A 26,134-nucleotide genomic window follows, 5' to 3' on the forward strand; every position below is an offset into this window, starting at 1 on the left:
TGATAAGTACTGGAAGGATTAAGATTTTTATATAGAAGTAATTTACAAATCTGTTTAACTTCCTTGCACCAGTTGATTAAAAAAATAAATAAAAAAATTATAAAATTCACCAGAGTACCCCTTTAACATAGGACCTGTGTATCCTTATAGCAGTGTTTCCCAACCAGGGTGCCTCCGGATGTTGCAAAACTACAACTCCCAGTATGCCCGGACAGCCGTTGGCTGTCCGGGCATGCTGGGAGTTGTAGTTTTGCAACCTTTGTTGGGAAACACCGCCTTATTGTACGGTGAGATTGGGCTTTCTATAGATTCACCTTTTCCAGGATAGACTATTAGAGATTCCTGAGACTCGTTCTGCAGCCGGCAGTATCCATCGATGAGATCCGCCATGTTTTCTGCCACCGCCAGGGACGTCGTCTTGATAGCTAAAGGCTACAAATCGCAATTACATCAGATCCTTCTATAAATACAGGATTGATATATGAAGTTATACAGAGAAAACACATCCTATAGAAGAGCCTGCGAGGTGGTACTGCTGAGAGGTCGATAACAAATGACTATCCTCTCAGGAGCGACATGGTGAACTATAGGATTGCACCGAAGTTGTAGAAAAACATGGCGGCTTTCTTCCAAAAAAATAAAAAAACAGTGCCACACATGTCCATAGGTTGTGTGTGGTATTGCAGCTTGGGCACATGGAAGCTGGAACTGGAGACAGCCCAGTGATGTCATCAGACATCCTCCCGATGACCCCACCCCATGCCCTATGTCACTTGGCTATCCTTTTCCCTTTGTAACGGTGTGAAAGCTGCTTATCTTGACATATGCAGTACAGTATGACAGCTCAGCCAGGTGGAGTAAGGAGCAGAAGATGGTCAGATACATAAGCAGACTCTCCCTTTTTCCTGATAACCCCACCCCATGCACTGCATCACTGTTCTATCCTCTTCAATTTTTATTGTAAATGTGTGAAAACTGCTTATCTTGACACATGCAGCGCACTATTGTAGCTCGGCCATATGAAGTCTGGAAGAGGAAATGGTCAAGGACATAGGCAGATACTCTTCCCCCGTTTCCAGATAACCCCCCCCCCCCCCTCATGCACTGGCCTATCTCTTTTTTTATCCACTGCCAGTGTGAAAGCTGCTTATCTTGACACATGCAGCGCACTATTGTTGATCAGCCACATGGAGTTGGGAATTGGAGATGGTCAGATACATAAGCAGACTCTCTACCCCCTTTTCCTGATAACCCCACCCCATGCACTGCATCACTGTGCTATCCTTTTCAATTTGTCGATGTAAATGTGTGAAAACTGCTTATCTTGACACATGCAGCGCACTATTGTAGCTCGGCCATATGAAGTCTGGAAGTGGAGATGGTCAAGGACCTAAGCAGATACTCTACCCCCTTTTCCTGATAACCCAACCTCATGCACTGGCCTATCCTCTTTTTTCTTCACTGCGGTCAATGTGAAAGCTGCTTATCTTGACATATGCAGTACAGTGTGGCAGCTCAGCCACATGGAGTATGGAGCTGAAGATGGTCAGATACATAGGCAGACTCTCCCTTTTTCCTGATAACCCCAACCCATGCACTGCATCACTGTGCTATCCTCTTCAATTTGTCATTGTAAATGTGTGAAAGCTGCTTATCTTGACACATGCAGCACACTATTGTGGATCAGCCACATGGAGTTGGGAATTGGAGATGGTCAGATACATAAGCAGACTCTCTACCCCCTTTTCCTGATAACCCCACCCCATGCACTGCATCACTGTGCTATCCTTTTCAATTTGTCCATGTAAATGTGTCAAAACTGCTTATCTTGACACATGCAGCACACTATTCTAGCTCGGCCATATGGAGTCTGGAATCGGAGATGGTCAAAGACATAAGCAGATGCTCTACCCCCTTTTCCTCATAACCCCACATCATGCACTGGACTATCCTCTTTTTTTTATCCACTATTAGTGTAAAAGTTGCCTATCTTGACACGTGCAGCACGCTATTGTAGCTCAGCTGTATGGAGTCTGTAATTGGAGATGGTCAAAGACATAAGCAGATACTCTACCATCTCTACAGATGACCCCACATCATGCACTGCGTCACCTGACTATCTTCTCTTTGTCACTGTAAGGCTGCATTCACACTACGTTTTTGCAATACGGTTCCCATATACGTTTTCAATTTGAAAACCGTACGGAACCGTATTGAAAACCGAACACTAAACAATGCATCCGGTTGAATCCGTTTTGCGTCTTGTACGGTTTTGTCTATTTTTTCCCGCACCTAAAATCGTAGCCTACCACGTTTTTCGGTCCGGGTGAAAAACCGTACTGAAACTGTATACGTTTTTTTTTTTTTTTTTTACATGGGAGTCAATGGGAACCGTACAGAACCGTATGTGCGTACAGTTCCATCTAGTTTGCACCAAACGTTTTTTACTTTGCAGTTTTTTTTCTTGAAATTTCAATCAAACAAGTGAAACTTTATTCATAATGGATTGAAAAGTTAAAAACGTATACAGTTTTTTCTTAAAAAATGTATGCAACCGGACATCATTTTTCAAACCGCATACGTACACATGTTTTGATACAGTTTAGTCCAGCATTGAGAAATTGTTTTTTCATCAAAAACCTGATAAGGGAACTGTATTGTAAAAACGTGGTGTGAATGCAGCCTCAGTGTGAATACTGTGTATCTTGACACATGCAGCACAGGGATATTACTTTCTCATTCAGCTACATTATGTGGATCCCTGGCGTAACCCTTAAACTATTGCCAGTATTCAATTTTACTACAGGCTATAAAATAACATCCTCAAAAAGAAAGAAAAGCAAAATCCAGCTCCCAAAAAATATGATAAAAAATCCCAAAGTGTATTAAATCATGCAAAAAAAAATTAAATCCAAAAGGGTGGTGGTTAAAAGCATAGCAGAAACGCCAAGGCGTTTCTGCTATGCTTTTAACCACCCCCCTTTTGGATTTCATTTTTAGCATGATTTAATAGATTTTTTGATTTTTTAGAGCACAAGAGCAGAAGAGAGCCACTGAAGAGAACCATAAAAACAGTATGTTATGACTAGTAGTTTACCTGGGGGGCGCCAGATATCCCCAACATCAGCAATGCTCGTCCGTCGTCCAGTAGTGAACACTTGATGGATTTGATCTGTGTGAACTCGGTAAAGCACGTGGGCTGTAGAGACAGAGAAGATTCTAGGAAATTATCACTCTAATTGCCTTCCATTACTTAGGTTCAGCACCACCGATAGGCGAATTGCTTTCCCTCCACCACACCCAGGACTTCTTCAGGATATGAGACCAGTACTGAGTAAAGGGTTGGGCACACAGGAACTGATAGATGCATCTGACATGACCAGAGGGGTGTATGCTGGGTTATAAAGGGGTGTATACTGGGTTATAGAGGGGTGTATGCTGGGTTATAGAGGGGTGTATCCTGGGTTATAGAGTGGTGTATGCTGGGTTATAGAAGGGTGTATGCTGGGTTATAGAGGGGTGTATCCTAGGTTATAGAGGGGTGTATCCTAGGTTACAGAGGGTTGTATGCTGGGTTATAGAGGGGTGTATCCTGGGTTATAGAGAGGTGTATGCTGGGTTATAGAAGGGTGTATGCTGGGTTATAGAGGGGTGCATGTTGGGTTATAGAGGGGTGTATGCTGGGTTATAGAGGGGTGTATTCTGGGTTATAGAGGGGTGTATGCTGGGTTATAGAGAGGTGTATCCTGGGTTATAGAGGGGTGTATGCTGGGTTATAGAGAGGTGTATCCTGGGTTATAGAGGGGTGTATGCTGGGTTATAGAGGGGTGTATGCTGGGTTATAGAGAGGTGTATCCTGGGTTATAGAGGGGTGTATGCTGGGTTATAGAGGGGTGTATGCTGGGTTATAGAGGGGTGTATCCTGGGTTATAGAGAGGTGTATACTGGGTTATAGAAGGGTGTATGCTGGGTTATAGAGGGGTGCATGCTGGGTTATAAAGGGGTGTATGCTGGGTTATAGAGGGGTGTATGCTGGGTTATAGAGGGGTGTATCCTAGGTTATAAAGGGGTGTATGCTGGGTTATAGAGAGGTGTATCCTGGGTTATAGAGGGGTGTATGCTGGGTTATAGAGAGGTGTATCCTGGGTTATAGAGGGGTGTATGCTGGGTTATAGAGAGGTGTATCCTGGGTTATAGAGGGGTGTATGCTGGGTTATAAAGGGGTGTATGCTGGGTTATAGAGGGGTGTATGCTGGGTTATAGAGAGGTGTATGCTGGGTTATAGAAGGGTGTATGCTGGGTTACAGAGGGGTGTATCCAGGGTTATAGAGGGGTGTATGCTGGGTTATAGAGGGGTGTATGCTGGGTTATAGAGGGGTGTATGCTGGGTTATAGAGGGGTGTATGCTGGGTTATAGAAGGGTGTATGCTGGGTTATACCATGTCAATGCAAATTGGGACCACCAAGGAGAACTTTCCTTGGAGACCAGCTGGTGTAAAATGTGAATAGATACGATAATAAACTGCATAAACAGCAAATACTTGATACATATACCCACTATTGGAAGCAAGGGACATGTTGACTCTCTGTAGATAGGGGGCCACCAATCAGTGATGCCTCATATTATGGTAGAAAAGTTGCAACTGGTTTAGTTCTATTGAGGTCAAAACAATGAACACCTCAGACCAGCTGGGACATTCCACCTCTAGACACACTGAACATTGTCTTTGCCCGGACATCTAACCACTTAACATCAGAGAGTGTCTTGTCACTAAGCTACTGGATACCAGGGACCACGTGGGTCACAGATACACCAAAAATAGTTTTTGCCACCAATCCACAGGACAACAGAGACCATCTAGAATACCCACACCCCCAAAAAAGTATGGCCACTAATCTACTGGATAACAGGGACCATCTGATACACTCAATCACTAGGTACCAGATTTTGTCTTTGCTGTTACTCCACTGGACACAAGAGACCATCTAAGAGGCCCAACCACCAGACAATAGTGTCTTGTCTTTAAGCACTAGATTGTCAGAAACCGTTTGGGGCATGCAATCGCAAGACAATGTCTTTGTCACCAACCCACTGGAAACCAAGGACCAACTGGGGCACTTAATCACATGACTACAAAGAGTGTCTTGCAACCAAGCGCTTGAACACTGGGGGCAACCTGGGACATCCTAATATTTGACATCAGAGAATGTTATGCCACTAAGCTTCTGGACATCTGTGCCCCTTAACCCCTACACAACATGAACTGTTTTTGCCACCAATCCACTGGACTTCAGAGACCATATGAGACACCAAACCACTAGAGACCAGACACTGTCTTTGTCGACAATACATTGGATACCTGGGACCAACATAAAAGAGCATCTTCCCAAGTCAGCATAGGACCATCTGGGACACCCAATCGCCACACTATCTTTGCCACTTATCCACTAAACACCAGGGACCAATCACTAGACACATAAGAAGGTTTATCCTACACAGATACTGGACACCAGGGACATTGAACCTCTAGAGTCTAGACACTACAGACTATTTTGCCCACTAGACCCTGAGGATTGAAACAAAAAGCTACTGCGAAAAATGAACCAAGGAACCAAACCAACTGAACATAAGGAACTGAGCCATGGACTCTGCTCCGTGCCGGATGACTTGCAACCACAGCCGCCACGCCCCCTCCATTCATTACTATGGGAGGTTGTGTGATGGCTGGGTACTAGCCGTCACGCCCCCTCCCATGGACATGATTGGAGGGGGCATGGCGAGACGTCATCTGTGTGTTTATGAACACCACAGTGCTTGCCCGGAGATTGCGGGGGTCCCCAGCAGCCGGATCCCCCGCAATCAGACATGTTATCCCCTACCCTTTGGATAGGGGATAACATAACTAGGGGCGGAGTACCCCTTTAACAGTGCATTTCTTTGGTTCCTACCAATACCTTATAGTTGCATCTTCCTAGTGATGAGGAAGAAATTATAAACGGGGATCAGGAAAAAGCAAATATATTAAACACATTCTTCTCCACTGTATTCACCCAGGAAAATAAAATGCCAGGTGAAATACAGCGGGATAAGGTAAACTCTGCAGTACAGGTCACCTGTCTAACCCAGGAAGAAGTACAGGTCACCTGTCTAACCCAGGAAGAAGTACAGTGCTGCCTACAAAAAATCAAAATAGACAAATCACCAGGCCCAGATGGCATTCACCCTCATGTTCTAAAGGAATTAAGTAATGTAATAGACAGACTGCTGTTTTTAATATTCAAGGACTTTATAGTGCCAATATTTAAAAAGGGGTCAAAAGGTGACCCCGGGAATTATAGACCTGTTAGTTTAACCTCTGTTGTATGTAAATTGTTTGAGGGTTTTCTAAGAGATGCTATTTTGTAATATCTTGATAAAAATAAATGTATGACCTCATATTAGCATGGCTTTATGAGGGATTGGTCCTCTCAACCTGATCAGCTTTTATGAGGAGGTGAGCTCCAGACTGGACCAGGGGCAATCGCTGGATGTCGTATATCTGTATTTTTCCAAAGCATTTTGATACGGTGCCACATAAAAGGTTGGCGCATAACATGAGAAGGATGTGGCTGGGGGAGAATGTGTGTGCTCAGTGATAGGAAACAGAGCGGGGTTATTAATGATACTTATTCTGATTGGGTGACTGTTATTAGTGGGGACCACAGGGCTCAGTCTTGGGTCGTGTTCTATTTAATATATTTATTAATGACCTTGTAGAGGGGTTGAATAGTAAAGTAGCAATCTTTGCAGATGATACTAAACTCTGTAAAGCAGTAAACACTATAGAGGACTGTGCATTGTGTATAGTAGATAACACAATAGAGGACAGAGCACTGTGTATAGTAGATAACACAATAGAAGACAGTGCACTGTTACAAATGGATCTGGATAGGTTGAAGTTTTGGGCTGGGAAGTGTCAGATGAGGTTCAAAACTGATAAATGTAAGGTGATGCACATGGGGAGGAAAAATCCGCCTAGGATTATGTATTAAATGGGAGAACACTTGGTACAACTGAAGTGGAAAAGGACTTGGGAGTCTTAGTTAACAGTAAATTTAGCTGTAGTGACCAGTGTCGGGCAGTTGCTGCCAAGGCAAATAAAATCATGGGGTGCATCAATAGGGGCATAGATGCCCACGACAAGAAAATAATTCTACCTCTGTACAAATCACTAGTCAGACCAAACATAGATTACTGTGTACAGTACTGGTCAGACCACACATAGAATACTGTGTACAGTACTAGTCAGACCACACATAGAATACTGTGTACAGTACTGGTCAGACCACACAGAATACTGTGTACAGTACTGGTCAGACCACACATAGAATACTGTGTACAGTACTGGTCAGACCACACATAGAATACTGTGTACAGTACTGGGCTCCAGTGTACAAGAAAGATATAGTGGAGCTGGAGAGGGTTCAAAGATGGACAACCAGAGTAATACGGGGAATGGGAGGACTACAGTACCCAGAAAGATTATCAGAATTAGGGTTATTTAGTTTAGAAAAAAGAAGGTTTAGGGGCGACCTAATAACTATGTATAAATATATCAGGGGTCCGTACAGAGATCTCTCCATGATCTATTTATACCCAGGACTGTATCTATAACAAGGGGGCATCCTCTATGTCTAGAGGAAAGAAGGTTTCTACACCAGCACAGACGGGGGTTCTTTACTGTAAGAGCAGTGAGACTGTGGAATTCTCTCCCGGAGGAGGTGGTCATGGTGAACTCTGTAAAAGAATTTAAAAGGGGTCTGGATGCATTCTTGGAGAACAATAACTTCGCTGGTTATGGGTACTAGATCTATAGGGACAGAACGTTGATCCAGGGATTTATTCTGATGCCGTATTTGGATTCGGGAAGGAATTTAAACCTCTAGTATGAGGGTTTTTTTGCCTTCCTCTGGATCAACTCAGTAGGGACTCATTAGGGATATCGGTTGAACTTGATGGACTCTGGTCTTTTTTCAACCTTATGAACTATGTTACTAGTAACCTCCCCAAAACCCCTGACAATCCAAGCAGTAACAAACACTTACCTTGGAGTCCTTGGAGGTGAGTTGTCGTATCCCCTTGGGTCCTATGACCAGGTCCACCATGATACTCCATCCTTGCTATAGAGAGAGGATCCAGTCACTTACATGAAAATCCTAAAGTAAAACATCCTTGTTGTGTTGCCAGACGGCATTGCGTTCTGTAAGTAAGAGGTTACCTGGTGGCCATAGTGTCCAAAAATGGCAACAAGCACCACAATCATCTTTGGAAACCCCTGGGGAACATTGGAAGAATCTAAAGATCCCCATACACATTAGGGAAAATTAGGCTGAACACACTGACAAGTCTCACCAAAATCAATGTGGGACTGCCTATATCAGTGGTCTTGAACTGTGGCCCTCTACATGTTGCAAAACTTCAACTCCCAGCATGCCCGGACAGCCAACGGCTGTCCGGGCATGCTGGCAGGTGAAGTTTTGCAACATCTATGTTACGCCGAGCGCTCCGGGTTCCCGCTCCTCCCCGGAGCGCTCGCTACACTCTCGCTCCCGCAGCGCCCCGGTCAGATCCACTGACCGGGTGCGCTGCGATACCGCCTCCAGCCGGGATGCGATTCGCGATGCGGGTGGCGCCCGCTCGCGATGCGCACCCCGGCTCCCGTACCTGACTCGCTCTCCGTCGGTCCTGTCCCGGCGCGCGCGGCCCCGCTCCCTAGGGCGCGCGCGCGCCGGGTCTCTGCGATTTAAAGGGCCACTGCGCCGCTGATTGGCGCAGTGGTTCTAATCAGTGTGTTCACCTGTGCACTCCCTATGTATACCTCACTTCCCCTGCACTCCCTCGCCGGATCTTGTTGCCATTGTGCCAGTGAAAGCGTTCCCTTGTGTGTTCCTAGCCTGTGTTCCAGACCTCCTGCCGTTGCCCCTGACTACGATCCTTGCTGCCTGCCCCGACCTTCTGCTACGTCCGACCTTGCTTCTGTCTACTCCCTTGTACCGCGCCTATCTTCAGCAGCCAGAGAGGTTGAGCCGTTGCTAGTGGATACGACCTGGTCACTACCGCCGCAGCAAGACCATCCCGCTTTGCGGCGTGCTCTGGTGAATACCAGTAGTGACTTAGAACCGGTCCACTAGCACGGTCCACGCCAATCCCTCTCTGGCACAGAGGATCCACCTCCTGCCAGCCGGCATCGTGACAATCTAGAGGGCCACACTTTAAAGACCATTGTTCTAGAGTATATCCCCGCTTGGATCGCCAGTGATCAGCTACACTATGCAGGGAAATGTAGCAACTATTCAATTCTACAGCAGTGCCTCCGCAGGCCTAATGTGGAATTACACATTAACCTTTTAAATCAACTGCCTGTATTTGTATTCTGAGACCATCTTTGTAGCTGTTCTGCTCCGGACGAGGGTGCTTAAGGGGAACCCCTCTTTCAATTCCTAGATATTAAACACCTTAAAGGTGTACTCCACTAGCCACTAGTGCACATACTGCGGGGTCGGCCACGCCCCCTTGTGACATCACACCACGCCCCCACAATGCAAGTCTATTCAAGGGGCATGATAGCTGCCATGCCCCCTCCCATAGACTTGCATTAAGGGGATGTGGTGTGACATCACGAGGAGGCGTGAGCGACCCCCGCACACCGTGTTCGAAACTAAATGTTCCAAACGCTGGCCATTGAAGTACCCCTTTAATGGGGTATTCCATTTTTTTTTTTTTTTTATTTGACTATGCTACAAGGGCTGTAAAGTTAGTGTAGTTCATAATATAGTGCCTGTACTTGTGTTTGATGGTGGTCTTGCAAGTCTTACGTGGCGTGACATCACGAGGGGGCGTGAGCGACCCCCGCACACCGTGTTCAAAACTAAATGTTCCAAATGCTGGCCATTGAAGTACCCCTTTAACCCCTTAAGGACTCAGGGTTTTTCCGTTTTTGCACTTTCGTTTTTTCCTCCTTACCTTTTAAAAATCATAACCCTTTCAATTTTCCACCTAAAAATCCATATTATGGCTTATTTTTTGCGTCGCCAGTTCTACTTTGCAGTGACATTAGTCATTTTACTCAAAAATGCACGGCAAAACGGAAAAAAAAATCATTGTGCGACAAAATTGAAAAAAAAAACGCCATTTTGTAACTTTTGGGGGCTTCTGTTTCTACGCAGTGCATATTTCGGTAAAAATTACACCTTATCATTATTCTGTAGGTCCATACGGTTAAAATAATACCCTACTTATATAGGTTTGATTTTGTCGCACTTCTGGAAAAAATCCTAACTACATGCAGGAAAATGTATACGTTTAAAAATGTCATATTCTGACCCCTATAACGTTTTTATTTTTCCACGTACAGGGCGGTATGAGGACTCATTTTTTGTGCCGTGATCTGAAGTTTTTATCGGTATGATTTTTGTTTTGATCTGACTTTTTGATCACTTTTTATTCATTTTTTTTATGGTATAAAAAGTGACCAAAATACGCTTTTTTGGAATTTGGAATGTTTTTTGCGCGTACGCCATTGACCGTGCGGTTTAATTAATGATATATTTTTATAGTTTGGACATTTACGCACGCGGCGATACCACATATGTTTATTTATTTATTTTTTTACACTGTTTCATTTTTTTTATGGGAAAAGGGGGGTGATTCAAACTTTTATTATGACCTTTATTAACACTTTTTTTTTTACATTATTTTTTGCAGTGTTATAGGTCCCATAGGGACCTATAACACTGCACACACTGATCTCCTATGCTGATCACTGGCGTGTATTAACACGTCTGTGATCAGCATTATCGGCGCTTGACTGCTCCTGCCTGGATCTCAGGCACGGAGCAGTCATTCGTCGATCGGACACCGAGGAGGCAGGTAAGGGCCCTCCCGGTGTCCGGTCAGCTGTTTGGGACGCCGCGATTTCACCGCGGCGGTCCCGAACAGCCCGACTGAGCAGCCGGGTCACTTTCAGTTTCACTTTAGAAGCGGCGGTCAGCTTTGACCGCCGCTTCTAAAGGGTTAATACCGCACATCGCCGCGATCGGCGATGTGTGGTATTAGCAGCGGGTCCCGGCCGTTGATGAGCGCCGGGACCGACGCGATATGATGCAGGATCGCGGCGCGATCCCGCTTCATATCGCGGGAGCCGGCGCAGGACGTAAATATACGTCCTGCGTCGTTAAGGGGTTAATGGGGTATTCCAGTTTTTTATTTTTTTTTATTTGACTATGCTACAAGGGCTATATCATAATATAGTGTCTGTACCTGTGTTTGATGGCGGTCTCGCAATTCTTATGTGTTCTTTGCCCCGATGTTTATTTTTAGCAGTATACAAAATTTGTGTCGTCTTGGTTGCAGTGCGGCCCAAGACATTACATCACTAGTCAGGTGTTGAAAGGGAGCGTGGCAGTGCTTGAATGCGTGGAGCAACAGCTGGGAGATCATTCTTCACAGGGCTGCAGGGAATTGTAGTTTCAAGCACAGCACGCATTTAAGGAAGCTCAGCCGTGCTGCAATGGGTGGGGTGACTGATGTGTGGGAGGGAGAAAAGGGACCTCACACTTACAAATAAGGGATCCTGGGACTTGTTGTTGGAAGAAGGAAACTCCAAGAGGAAACAGCCATTCCACAAAAAGAAGACCCCAAGACTGGCACCGATCCTTCCTAAGTATACCCATTACTGTCTGACAGGTAAGTACTAAAGTCACCTTATCATGGAAAATCCCTTTAAATGGTTTCAATGGGATGCTGAAAAAAACTGATTTGGAACCAATGTGTCCAATAATGTGCTGGGACTTATAGTTCATCCATGGTTTGGGTGGATTAGCTAAACTAGAACAACATTACAGAAACTGAAGTCCTCACCGCCAGTTCACATCTGTAGGTCTCCTGATCGATGGAGGTGAAGCTGGAGAGGGTGTTCAGGAACCGCATGATACATTCCTCCTCTTTCAAGGAGCCGTACTGCTGGAACGTCTGCTGGATCATCTTCCGGAACTGCTTGGGCTAGGCGAAGAACATAGAGATGGTATAGATAATAGGGAGGCCAATGGAGAAGGAGGGGGAAGGGAGCATTACAGTCCATGTATCAGGAAGGGACATGTATAAGGAAGGGGCATGTATCAGGAAGGGACATGTATCAGGAAGGGACATGTATCGGGAAGGGGCATGTATCGGGAAGGGACATGTATCAGGAAGGGACATGTATCAGGAAGGGACATGTATCAGGAAGGGGCATGTATCAGGAAGGGGCATATATCAGGAAGGGTCACAATGATTACAATATAAGAAGTCATGTTCTACCCCTGCAACTTTTTTACCTTTAGACTTTCTTGCATCTGTTTGGGGAAAAATAGGTCCAGGCCGACTTCTTTTCTGGAAACAAATGCAACATAATAAGGTGGGGCAGATAAATGAATAGGAGTCATCTATAAGATATGTTTTATTTATAATGTATCAGGCACTTACACAGGAATTATAGGAGCATAAGCTGCTGAATGTACTATACCTTTATAATCCAGTGGTCTCCAAACTGTGGCCTTCCAGCTGTTGCAAAACTACAACTCCCAGCATGCCCAGACAGCCAACAACTGTCTGGGCATGCTGGGAGTTGTAGTTTTGCAACAGAAGGTGCGCCACAGTTTGAACACCACTGGTATATGGATTTGTCAGTCACCACTCTGAGGAGACCACCCCATAAATATAGATTTATACTGCGAGTTTTGAACAAAACTCAATATATCTGTATTCAGTCAGCTCCCCCTAGTGGTGGTTACAGGTAACCACTATGTTAACGCCAGCTAAGCAGTGAAGCAATTCTGTGCTTGAAGGGGACCCCTTCCTCCACAGATGTGAGGCATGAATATATGGCAGGTACACTGCTGTTTTATGTTAATTTATGCAATAAAATAGCATATTCAGTTATATTATATGTATTCATTTATTTATTTATTTATATTTTATATTACATGATAGCATACAGTGGCCGCCAATTGTGCAAATTCTCCCCCTTATAAAGATGAGAGGCTGTAATTTACATCATAGGTTATAACCTAAACTATGAGAGACAGAAAGAAAAAAATCCATAAAATCACATTGTCTGATTTTTAAAGAATTTATTTGCAAATTATGGTGGAAAATAAGTATTTGGTCAATAACAAAAGTTCATCTCAATACTTTGTTATATCCCCTTTGTTGGCAATGACAGAGGTCACATGTTTTCTGTAAGTCTTCACAAGGTTTTCACACATTGTTGCTGGTATTTTGGCCCATTCCTCCATGCAGATCTCCTCTAGAGCAGTGATGTTTTGGGGTTGTCACTGGGCAATGCCCTTGCTGATGGAAGGAGGTTTTCACTTAAAATCTCACAATACATGGCCCCATTCATTATTTCCTTTACACAGATCAGTCGTCCTGGTCCCTTAGCAGAAAAACAGCCCCAAAGCATGATGTTTCATCCCCCCCATGCTTCACAGTAGATATGGTGTTCTTTGGATGCAACTCTGCAAAGTTGGATGCAAAGTTCTACTTTGGTTTTATCTGACCATATGACATTCTCCCAATACTCATCCAAATGCTCTCTAGCAAACTTCAGACGGGCCCAGACATGTACTGGCTTAAGCAGGGGGACATATCTAGCACTGCATGATTTGAGACCCTGGTAGTATAGTGTGTTACTGATGGTAGCCTTTGTTACTTTGATCCCAGTTCTCTGCAAGTCGTTCACTAGGTCCCTCGTGTGGTTCTGGGATTTTTGCTCACTTTTCTTGTGATCATTTTGACACCACGGGGTGAGATCTTGCGTGGAGCCCCAGATCGAGGGAGATTATCAGTGGTCTTGTATGGCTTCCATTTTCTAATAATTGCTCCCACTGTTAATTTCTTCACACCAAGCTGCATGCATATTGCAAATTCTGTCTTCCCAGCCTGGTGCAGGTCTACAATTTTGTTTCTGGTGTCTTTCGACAGCTCTTTGATTTTGGCCATAGTGGAGTTTGGAGAGTGACTGTTTGAGGTTGTGGACAGGTGTCTTTTATACTGATAACAAGTTCAAACAGGAGCCATTAATACAGGTAACGAGTGGAGGACAGAGGAGACTCTTATAGAAGAAGTTACAGGTCTGTGAGAGCCAGAAATCTTGCTTGTTTGTTGGTGACCAAATACTTATTTTCCACCATAATTTGCAAATAAATCCTTTAAATATCAGACAATGTGATTTTATGGATTTTTTCTCATTCTGTCTCTCATAGTTGAGGTTATAACCTATGATGATAATTACAGCCTCTCATCTTTATAAGTGGGAGAACTTGTACAATTGGTGGCTGACTAAATACTTTTTTGCCCCACTGTATTTGGTGATGTTAAGTTCATAGACTTTATATGTTGTGTTCATTTAAACTATATGATTTCACATTCTATTTTATCACATTATATTTCCTATTGTGTTCTATGAATTTATGTTATATCATATTCAGTTCTATTATATTTATTCATATATTATATTTATTTATGTATTTATATTTTATATTATATTATATAATATTTGGTTAAATCTATTGACTTTATATGTTGCTTTAATTTAAACTACATTGTAATCACATTATATTGTAATATATATATATATATATATATATATATATATATATATATATATCCTATTGTTTTATATTAATCTATATTATATCATATTCGGTTACATTATATTTATATCTTTCTATCTATCTGTATATTTGTATGTATATTAAAATTGTTAAGTTATTTATATTTAATATACATTAGATCACATTTGGAGTTGTTATATTTATTGACTTTATATGTTGTATTCATTTAAACTACTTTATATCACATTACATTTTATCACATTATATACATCCTATTGTATTATATTAATTTATGTTATATAATATTTATTTAGTTAAATTATATTTATTTATTTATTTGTTTATATCTTAAATCATATTTGGTAATTTTATATTTATTGACTTTATTTGTGGTATATATATATATATCTAAACTATATGATAAGACATTCTATTTTATCACATTATATACATCCGATTGTATTACATCATATAAATCACACGTTTGCTGTTTTATTTAATTAAATTATTTATTTATTTATCTATTGTGTGTGTCGGTTTTGAGCCCAATCAATAAAAACAAAATGTCCAATTTCAAATCTAAGTAATGAAACATCAATAAAAAAAAAATCATAATAAATATTTTCAAGATTAATTTCACTCGCTCTCTTTTCATTCATTTTTTTAAAGGCTATGTTCACATGGTGTAAATATTTTTATTTTTATTTCAATTGAGTTTTAAAATTAATATATATATATATACGGTATACATATATATATATATATATATATATATATATAGTATATATAGTATATATATTTTTTAAATAAATAATAGTAGAGATTTACTAAGTGCAGCGTTTTTTACATTATTAAAATATAAGAAAAAAAATAGAACAAATAAAAGTAGAAAACTGTAAAAAAAATCTATATATTTTCACTATTTCTTATTTTTAATAAGTTATTTTATTGTTTTTTTGTTTTGTTTTAGTTTCAGGACTCCCCCCAGCCCCCCCCCCCCCCCCCCCCGTTTTTGTTGTGTTGTAAAAAAGTAAAATAGTTTGAGCAAAACCCAAATTTCAGCAGCTGTCACAGAATTATCCTGCTAAACTACAAGCCACCACTCCCGAATACGGAGTACGGTGCGTTCGATGCGGTTATCATAAGCAGTGGTGTAGCTATAGAGGTCGCAAGGGTTGCGACCGGGCCCCTGCCACTTCACTATACTATGCTGCAGCCAGGGCCGGACTGGATATCGGGCACACCGGGCATTTGCCCAGTGGGGCCGGGCCATCCAGGGGGCTGTCTGCCGCAATGCAATGATTAAAAACTTTTTTTTTCTTTAAGTTTGCGGCCGCTCTTACCCCTCCTCCTGCCGCAGCGGATTGGCTGCTGGAGGCAAATGTGCGCCGCGCAGGCACGAACGTCTTCTTGCTCCTGGTGCCGAGGAAGAAGTGGAGGCTGGCAAGTAGATGGGAGCCGGTGCAGTGCCATAGATGCTCCCTATCTGCCTCTGACCCCAACATCCGCGGCAACATGTTCCTGGTGGCCGGCGGGGGGGATGGCCTTCCGTCTATGTAGGGGCCCCCAGCAGTGCCCCCCTCCGAACTAAAAACCCGGAGCCCCAACCTCCCGCACCCTTGGGCCGCGCTGTGGCACGGGACTCTGCTTTGGCCTACCCAGGGCACTAAAGCTTCTGTGCGGCCTGCTGCCTCACAGATGCATGTGTTTGGTGGGTCCGGAGGTGGTGTGTGTATGAATGATGTGTGAATGTACTGTATGTATGATGTATGAATCATGTGTGTAAGCAAGATGTATATGTATGATGTGTGAAGATGTGTGTAAGCTATAAGGATGTATGTATGATGTGTGGAGATGAATTATGCAGAGGGATCTGGAGGCGGCGGGTGTATGTATGATGTATGTGTGTGTATGATGTGTGTGTATGTATGTATAATGCATGTGTTTGGGTGGTCCGGAGGTGGTGTGTGTGTAGGGGGGTCAGCCCCTTGAATGACTAAACTCCATTACTTCTATTGAGAGAGTCCCACAGACTGTCATGCATCTTTCAGATACAAGATGTCAGTGTTGTTGTAAGTGAGAATAAGACACAGTTGTTGTTGTTGCTTTAAGAGAAGAGATCTTTCTGGAGAGGAGGAGGAGCAGGAAGTTCCTGGGACTGTGTGGTGTTCGGCTCTCTATGGCTGTGCAGAGCTGAGGAAAGAGACTGTACAAAGTGGCCTTGGAAGGGCAGAGAGACTGTGTGATCCAGGGACTGAGCAACAGGATCCTGTCAGAGAAGACAGAGCTGAAATGTGATGCTACAGACTGCAGCTGAGAACCAGAGAAAGAGAGGAGAACATCCCAGAACAAGCAAGTTACAGAGCAAGGGACCAGACTGCAGTGACCTTCAAGTGACATAACAAGATAAGCAACCTGCAAAGAAACCCAGACCAGTGCATAAGAGACTGCAGCTACAGACAGCAAGGGAGAGACCCAGAGACCTGACTGCATCCACCATCACAGAGACTGAGACAAAGCAGCTGTACCTACAGAACTGTGAGTGTGCACCGGTGCTGACCTGTGATAGGGCATAGAGCAGGTTCCCTTAGATAGAACGTTGCAGCAACGTGTCCCGGTTAGCGGGAATCAGATAGGATTATATAGCAGAGTAGCCTGTATTTCTGTGTGTGCGTTGGCGGGAGCGCCATTTTATGTATCACGTTACAGTTAACTTTGCTGTAAACCTATGTAATCTGTTATTTCTGTTAACATCATTCTCCGGCCATTATACTCAGTTATTTAATAAAGCCGGTTTCTGCTTCAGCCTCATTGTCTGCTGTACCGTACTTGAATCCTGCACTGCGGTCCCTACTCCTCTGACCGCTGCATGTGTATGAATGATGTGTGTATGTACTGTATGTATGATGACAATGAAGAAAATCAGGTGGCACTCACAGTATTGTGAACAGTATCTTCTTTATTCGGTGCGGTGCGTATACAGACAGCGGGGCGGCTTGGATCAGCAGTGTAACGGACGACAGCTATTTCACGCTATTTCAGTCGTCCATTACACTGCTGATCCAAGCCGCCCCGCTGTCTGTTTATGCACCGCACCGAATAAAGATACTGTTCACAATACCGTGAGTGCCACCTGATTTTCTTCATTGTCGTGAATGCAATTCCTGCACTCTGAAGGTTGAGCACCACGGAGCATACAGATTTAGGATCAGTGTTTCCACAAGCACTAACATGGTCTCTGCAGGTGTGCGGTATTAGCAGAGGTCAATCAGTACCGACTCTCTGTTTCTCTAAGTCATTGTGGCCCTCATTTACTTAGAAAATCGGGTTGTAAGTCTATGTTGCTTTCTTACCCGATTGGTATTTATTATTATGTCGCATCTTGTTTGTCGCACGTGGGTTTTGTTGGTTTTGGTTTCCAACTCCTCTGAGTTGTCGGGAAAAAATCCACAACAATTCAACAAATTCGGGTTGGAAACCTTTAGCTCAGAAATGTCGGGTTACGCCCCTTTTTCGGGTTTGGGAGAATCCACATCGGGTCCGTCGGGAAAAAATGTTGCATCGTGTCGCAGACTGGCGCAGGATGATTGCGACATGTCGCGGACAAAGATGCGCCAAAAAAACCCGACAAAACAAGTCGGGTTTAGAATAGTAAATGAGGGCCTGTGTGTGTATATATGTGTGTGTATATATGTGTGTAAATATGTGTGTGTGTGTGTATGTATATATGTATGTATGTATATATGTGTGTGTGTATATATATATATGTATGTATGTATGTATGTGTGTGTATGTATGTATATATGTATGTATGTGTGTATGTATATGTGTGTGTATATATATGTATGTATGAATAATGGCCCTCATTTACTATTCTAAACCCGACTTGTTTTGTCAGGTTTTTTTGGCGCATCTTTGTCCGCGACATGTCGCAGACATCGTGCGCCAGTCTGCGACACGATGCGACATTTTTTCCCGACGGACCCGATGTGGATTCTCCCAAACCCGAAAAAGGGGCGTAACCCGACATTTCTGAGCTTTCCCCCGTATTTATAAAGGTTTCCAACCCGAATTTGTTGAATTGTTGTGGATTTTTTCCCGACAGCTCAGAGGAGTTGGAAACCAAAACCTACAAAACCCACGTGCGACAAACAGGATGCGACATAATAATAAATACCAATCGGGTAAGAAAGCAAGATAGACTTACAACCCGATTTTCTAAGTAAATGAGGGCCAATGTGTGTGTATGAATGATAGATGTGTGTAAGCAAGATGTATGTATGTATGTATGATGTGTGGGAGGGTACAGCGTATAGCATGGTTATTTTGAGGGTTTATATTCAGGGGCACAGTGTGTGGCAGTATTATATTTAAGAGGTAAGTATTATATTCAGGGTGAACAGTAGGTGGCAGTATTATATTCAGGGGGTACAGTGGGTGGCAGTATTATATGCAGGAGGTACAGTGGATGGTAGTTTTATATTCAGAGGGTGCAGTGGGTGGCAGTATTATATTCAGGGTGAACAGTAGGTGGCAGTATTATATTCAGGTGGTACAGTGGGTGGCAGTATTATATGCAGGAGGTACAGTGGATGGTAGTTATATATTCAGGGGGTATAGTAGGTGGCAGTATTATATTCAAGGAGTACAGTGGATGGTAGTTTTATATTCAGGGGGTACAGTGGGTGGCAGTATTATATGCAGTAGGTACAGTGGATGGTAGTTATATATTCAGGGGGTACAGTAGGTGGCAGTATTATATTCAAGGAGTACAGTGGATGGTAATTTTATATTCAGGGGATTAAGTAGGTGGCAGTATTATATTCAAGGAGTACAGTGGATGGTAGTTTTATATTCAGGGGGTGCAGTGTGTGGCAGTATTATATTCAGGGGGTACAGTATTTAGCAGAATAATAATGATTACTGTCTTCATACAGAGGATGAGGATCTACTGACAAAGTGAGAACCTATGATGTCCGGGTGTCAGACTCTGCAGAAAAGATGGAGCTGGGAGAAGTCCTGACGTCTGGACCAGATGAAGAAGAGAAGAAAAGACAACAGAGAAGACGTCACTCAGGTCACTGAGATCATTGTGTTTTCTCCTGACTGTCCCATCAGAGCTGTAGTCACTTGTAAGTTCCGCACTGATGATGGGTGATGTTGTACCCTAATCTGTGGCTCTCCAGCTGTTGAAAAACTACAACTCCTATAATGCCTGAGGCTCTCTAGACATGATGGGAGTTATAGCTTTATAACAGCTGATTATTGATTGGTAGGGGTCCCAGCAGTTGGACCCCCTCCAGAAAAATGGGCTTATTCTTAAATGCCCGTTTCGTCTGTCTGGCCCTGCCTGTTAGTCACTTATATTGTTGTGTAATCCCCTGACTGTAGTCACTGATATCTTTGTGCAGCCGAGTAAGGGGTCGTCCGGGATTGGGGAAGAGGGTTGTTAGGTGGTTAGGTGGTTTCTAGCTACGCCCTTGATCATAAGTGTATCACCACATCCCTGTTGGGTAGCTTGGCTGTTTTTTGACACAAATTTTTTTATTTTTTTTTATTGATAGTTTTTTTTCTCTACTTACTCCAAAAAGTCAAAATTGGACCTTTTCTCCAGGGCATTCTGGGGCATGTCCTTGTAGAATCGCCTGAAAGACAAGAAGGGAATCCGTTGGTGATGCAATTCACCCAGTGTCCTGTAGATGGCAGCAGAGTACTGCAAGAAAAACAACAAAACTCTTCCTACATTATCCAAACACAGTCATCCAGTAAATAAACATATTCCCTTTCCAAACCTCTGCTTGCTGCTTGTGAATAGCATCCGCTATTATCCTGGTCGCATGACACACGTGCTTTGTTTCAGTCCACTACATGACCAGAACTGATTTATATCTTACAGATAAGGAACAATGGAGGTTCACGTTCACTGACAGCAAGCAAAGATCTTATCTGTTTTTTTATTTTTATATTTTTAATAAATAAATAAATAAATGTAATTGATACAAAAGTTATATAGCTTTTCATTACATGGTAAATAAAATACATCTGTTGCCTATGGATCACCCAATACTTAGTATCAGGATCCTTTAAATTAAAGGGGTACTCCGGATGGGTACTGGTGCCAGAAAGTTAAAAAGATTTTTTAATTACTTCTATATAAAAATCTTAATATTTCCACTACTTATCAGTTCCCGACATGGACACAGGTGTCAGCAGAGAGCACTGTGGTCAGACTGAAAAGAACTACACAACTTCCTGTGGAGCATACAGCAGCTGATAAGTTCTGGGAGGATTAAGATTTTTTAAGAGAAGTCATTTACAAATCTGTTTAACTTTCTGGAACCAGTTGATTTGGAAAAAATAAATAAAATGTTTTCCACCGGAGTAGCCCTTTAATCCTTCCAGTACTTATTAGCTGCTGTATGCTGCAGAGGAAGTTGTGTAGTTCTTTCCAGTCTGACCACAGTGCTCTCTGCTGACACCTCTGTCGTCTGTGTCAGGAACTGTCCAGAGCAGGAGAGGTTTGCTATGGGGATTTGTTTCTGCTCTGGACAGTTCCTGACATGGACAGAGGTGGCAGCAAAGAGCACTGTGGTTAGACTGGAAAGGACTACACAACTTCCTCTGGAGCATACAGCAGCTGATAAGTACTGGAAGGATTAAGATTTTCATATAGAAGTAATTTTACAAATCTTTAAAACTTTCTGGCACCAGTTGATTTGAAAAAAGAAAAATAAATAATTATTATTATTTTTTAAATCCAGAGTACCCCTTTAAGCACAAATTTTACAAATAGAACTGGAAGGTACATTAGGACCCAGGAAATCTATGTGGGGAATAGAGTAGTTTTTCCAAACCAGGGTGCCTCCAGCTGTTGCAAAACTGCAACTCCCAGCACGCCCGGACAGCCTTCGGCTGTCCGGGCTTGCTGGGAGTTGTAGTTTTGCAACAGCTGGAGGCACACTGGTTGGGGAACACTGCCATAGACACTAGGGAATTGCTGCTAATACATGGAGTTTGCAGCTATGTCGGTCATGATGACGCGGTTCCTGCAAAAAGCAGATAATTCTAAACGCATTAGGGAATAGCTGTTTAACCCCTGAAGTTCCCGATAGATCCAGAAGATGGTAGCGATCGGTACCTGAGTTCCAGGCAGCCCAGCTGGAGCGCCATGCCTTCGCTGACTTTGGTGGCGTATTGCTGCATGTAGTCGTTCCGCAGCTGCAGAGAACAAACGTCACAATCAGTTCTACAGATCGTAAAACACAGCCCAAGAAAGGGTTAAAAAGAATTGCACGAAGAGCAATCCCCTATTCGCCATTATACCATAAGTTCGAAATTACATTGTAAACCTGCATGATAATGCCACAGATTCTGCTGCAGACCCACCTCCACCCCCCCAATCACATGACATTAACCCCTTAAAGGGGTACTCCGGTGGAAAACATATTTTTTTTGTTTAAATCAACTGGTGCCAGAAAGTTAAACAGATTTGTAATTGACTTCTATAAAAAAAAAAATCTTAATCCTTTCAGTACTTATTAGCAGCTGGATGCTACAGAGGAAATTTTTGAATTTCTTTTTTGTCTTGTCCACTGTGCTCTCTGCTGACACCTCTGTCCATTTTAGGAACTGTCCAGAGCAGCTTATGTTTGCTATGGGGATTTTCTCCTACTCTGGACAGTTCCTAAAATGGACAGAGATGTCAGCAGAGAGCACTGTGCTCGTGATGTCAGCAGAGAGCTCTGTGTTCCAAAAAGAAAATAATTCCCTCTGTAGTATTCAGCAGCTAATAGGTACTGGAAGGATTAAGATTTTTTTAATAGAAGTAATTTACAAATCTGCTTAATTTTCTGGCACCAGTTGATTAAAACTGTTAAAGTTGATTAATACTCCCTTTAATGGAGTATTTTCCAGGGCTCCGTGCTGCCACCATAGAGGTTAAAGAAAGAAAATCCTAAAATCCCCCTTTATGGTCTGTAGGGGCCCCTCAGTCAGCCATTGGAGGGGGGGGGGGGTCTATCTTTATTTCGAAAGAATCTGGCTTTAATTTCTTGTACATGAAATATATGGAGACCTCCTGGACTCTCAGAAGAAGAACAAGATGCTCTTATTCTCTGATAAGAAGGAGTCATGTGACTGTGATGGGGGTCACGAAGATGGATGTAATCACTGTGACTAGTTAGGGACACTGTGGCAATAATAGGTACTATGATGAGGGCACTGCGATAGGGTACTCTGATGTGTGAAGGGGATACTCTGGTTATGGGGGGCACTTTTACTGTGATGTCCATTGTAGTTGTCATGGGGTACTGCACTCATGATGGGGGTACTGCACTCATGATGGGGGTACTGCACTCATGATGGGGATACTGCACTCATGATGAGGGTACTGCACTCATGATGAGGGTACAGTGTTCATGATGGGGGTACTGCACTCATGATGGGGGTACTGCACTCATGATGGGGGTACTGCGCTCATGATGGGGGCACTGTGCTCATGATGGGGGTACTGCGTTCATGATTGGGGTACTGCGCTCATGGTTGGGGTACTGCACTCATGATGTGGGTACTGCGCTCATGATTGGGGGTACTGCGCTCATGATTGGGGGTACTGCGCTCATGATGTGGGTACTGCGCTCATGATGGGGGTACTGCGCTCATGATTGGGGGTACTGCACTCATGATGTGGGTACTGTGCTCATGATGGGGGCACTGCGTTCATGATTGGGGGTACTGCGCTCATGGTTGGGGTACTGCACTCATGATGGGGGTACTGCACTCATGATGGGGGTACTGCACTCATGATGGGGGCACTGCGTTCATGATGGGGGTACTGCACTCATGATGGGGGTACTGCGCTCATGATGGGGGTACTGCGCTCATGATGGGGGGGTACTGCACTCATGGGGGCACTGCGCTCATGATTGGGGGTACTGCACTCATGATGGAGATACTGAGCTCATGATTGGTGGGTACTGCACTCATGATGGGGGCACTGCGCTCATGATTGGGGGTACTGTGCTCATGATTGGGGGTACTGCCCTCATGATGGGGGTACTGCGCTCATGATGGGGGTACTGCGCTCATGATGGGGGTACTGCGCTCATGATGGGGGTACTGCCCTCATGATGGGGGTACTGCCCTCATGATTGGGGGTACTGCGCTCATGATTGGGGGTACTGCGCTCATGATTGGGGGTACTGCGCTCATGATGGGGGTACTGCGCTCATGATTGGGGGTACTGCGCTCATGATGGGGGTACTGCGCTCATGATTGGGGGTACTGCGCTCATGATTGGGGGTACTGCGCTCATGATTGGGGGTACTGCGCTAATGATGGGGGTACTGCGCTCATGAGGGGGGTACTGTGCTTATGATTGGGGGTACTGCGCTCATGATTGGGGGTACTGCGCTCATGAGGGGGGTACTGTGCTTATGATTGGGGGTACTGCGCTCATGATTGGGGTATTGCGCTCATGATTGGGGGTACTGCGCTCATGATGGGGGTACTGCGCTCATGATTTGGGGTACTGTGCTCATGATGGGGGTACTGCGCTCATGATTGGGGGTACTGTGCTCATGATGGGGACACTCTTGCTATGAGTAACACTTTTATTGTGATGTCATCGTAGTTGTCATGGGGCACTGCACTCATGATTAGTGTTGAGTGCAAATATTCAAAATGCATATTTTTTCCGCGAATATCGGCACTTCGCAATTTCGCTAATATTTAGAATATAGTAATGACGAATATTCGTATTTTTTTCCGAATATATGCGAATATCGGCACTTCCAGTCAGAGGACACTGATCCCTCCCTTCTTTTAGGTGAATATATACATTCGCACTATGCGAATTTTCTTACGAATTTTCGCATAAAAAAAAAAAGAATGAACATAGCGAACACGCGCATTTTGCAAACATAGGACGAATATTGGTCCATATATTCGTGAAATATCGCAAATTCGAATATAGCCCCTGCCGCTCATCACTACTCATGATAGGTGCACTGCTCTCATGATGGGGACACTCTTGCTATGAGGGGCACTTTTATTGTGATGGTCATTGTAGTTGTTATGTGGGCACTGAGGCTGTGATGTGTAACAGGGACATTCTGGCCAAGAGGGGAACTATTGCTGTGATGGCCATTATGGTTGTCATGGGACCACTGCGCTCATAATGGGGGTACTCTGGCTATGAGGGGTACTGTTACTGTGAACACCATTCTAGTTGTTATGGGGGCACTGAGGCTGTGATGTGTAACAGGGACATTCTGGCTAAGAGGGGAACTATTGCTGTGATGGCCATTGTAGTTGTTATGGGGGCCCTGGTTATGAGGGGCACTGTTATTGTGATTTCCATTGCAGCTGACATAGGGGAATGTGGCTGTGATGTATGATGGTAACACTCTGGCTTTGAGGGGCACTATTACCGTAATGGCCACTGTAGTTGTAATGGGGCCACTGTGGCTCTCATGCGTAATAGGGACGCTGTAGATATGAGGGGCACTATTGTGGTGGCCATTGTAGTTGTCATGGGGGCCCTGTGGCTGTGTTGTATGATAGAAGGACCAGAGACACCCACCTGCTGGTAAAAGTAAAGAAATGTTGTTTTATCCTTCTTGAAGCTTTCTATATAGTTATCGGGCAGGTAGCGGATCCGGAGATCATATCTGACAATAAAAACACAATTTTCACTATAATTATAGCACAATAAATCCTTATAAAGGAGTAAAAACACAATCATTTCCCCGCTGTATTGTTGGTTCCATAAACAGAATTAAAAGCTGAGCAAAGGCCGCCGCTCCTCATGGGCGGGGCAACAGTAAAAAGGGATCTGTTTCAAAGGCTGTCTCTAACTCTTCTTTTAGGGCTGGAGTAGCCTCTCCTCGGGTAGGGGATCTCCAAGTTAACAAAAGGGTCATACCCTTCCCCCCCCAACTCATACTGCTGGTATCCTGTGAACTGTCATGGGGCCCATGATGAACTATTACAAAGGTGGGCACCTAGTCTATTGCTAAGCAAGAGAACATTACAAAGTGGCCCCAGACACAGGGCACATTCATTGAGGACAATGCTGAAGACAGAGCCAATTAAAGGGGTACTCTGCCACTAGACATCTTATCCCCCTATCCAAAGGATATGGGATAAGATGTCTGATCGCAGGCGTTCCGCTGCTGGACTGCCCTCCCCCTTGATCTGTAGCACCCAGTGTTCTAAACAAAGGTGGGCTCCTGCAGCAGTGGTCATGACGTCACTCCACGCCCCCTCCATTCATATCTTTGGGAGGGGGCGTTTCTGCCGACACGCCCCCTCTCATAGACATGAATGGAGGGGGCATGACATGATGTCATGAGGGGCGTGGCTGTGATGTCACGATCACAGCCTCCGCCTCCGAGTGTTCTGAACAAAATGTTCAGAACGCTGGATCACCAGAGCCCCCCTTTAAAGAGACGTATCAGTAATTACGGGGTTAAGGACCACCATCATTCTTTAGCCTTTG

The 26,134-nt window shown here is 43.8% G+C and overlaps 1 protein-coding gene across 4 annotated transcripts in view; it reads right to left on the reverse strand.

Moving 5' to 3' along the window:
* Window positions 1-26,134, reverse strand: part of PTK2B (protein tyrosine kinase 2 beta) — a 207,370-nt gene that overhangs the window by 70,849 nt on the left and 110,387 nt on the right. For all 4 annotated transcript variants that reach the window (XM_056563778.1, XM_056563776.1, XM_056563777.1 and 1 more), the window contains exons 4-11: window positions 25,217-25,304; window positions 21,773-21,852; window positions 20,217-20,279; window positions 12,355-12,409; window positions 11,900-12,040; window positions 8,086-8,160; window positions 3,098-3,199; window positions 315-432 (exon numbers count right to left, since the gene is read on the reverse strand). In XM_056563778.1, coding sequence (XP_056419753.1) covers window positions 315-432; window positions 3,098-3,199; window positions 8,086-8,160; window positions 11,900-12,040; window positions 12,355-12,409; window positions 20,217-20,279; window positions 21,773-21,852; window positions 25,217-25,304 — 722 coding nt within the window. The remainder of the gene's footprint in view (window positions 1-314; window positions 433-3,097; window positions 3,200-8,085; window positions 8,161-11,899; window positions 12,041-12,354; window positions 12,410-20,216; window positions 20,280-21,772; window positions 21,853-25,216; window positions 25,305-26,134) is intronic.

This window comes from Hyla sarda, chromosome 3 (assembly GCF_029499605.1).
Source record: "Hyla sarda isolate aHylSar1 chromosome 3, aHylSar1.hap1, whole genome shotgun sequence".
NCBI classification, from domain to species: Eukaryota; Metazoa; Chordata; class Amphibia; order Anura; family Hylidae; genus Hyla; species Hyla sarda.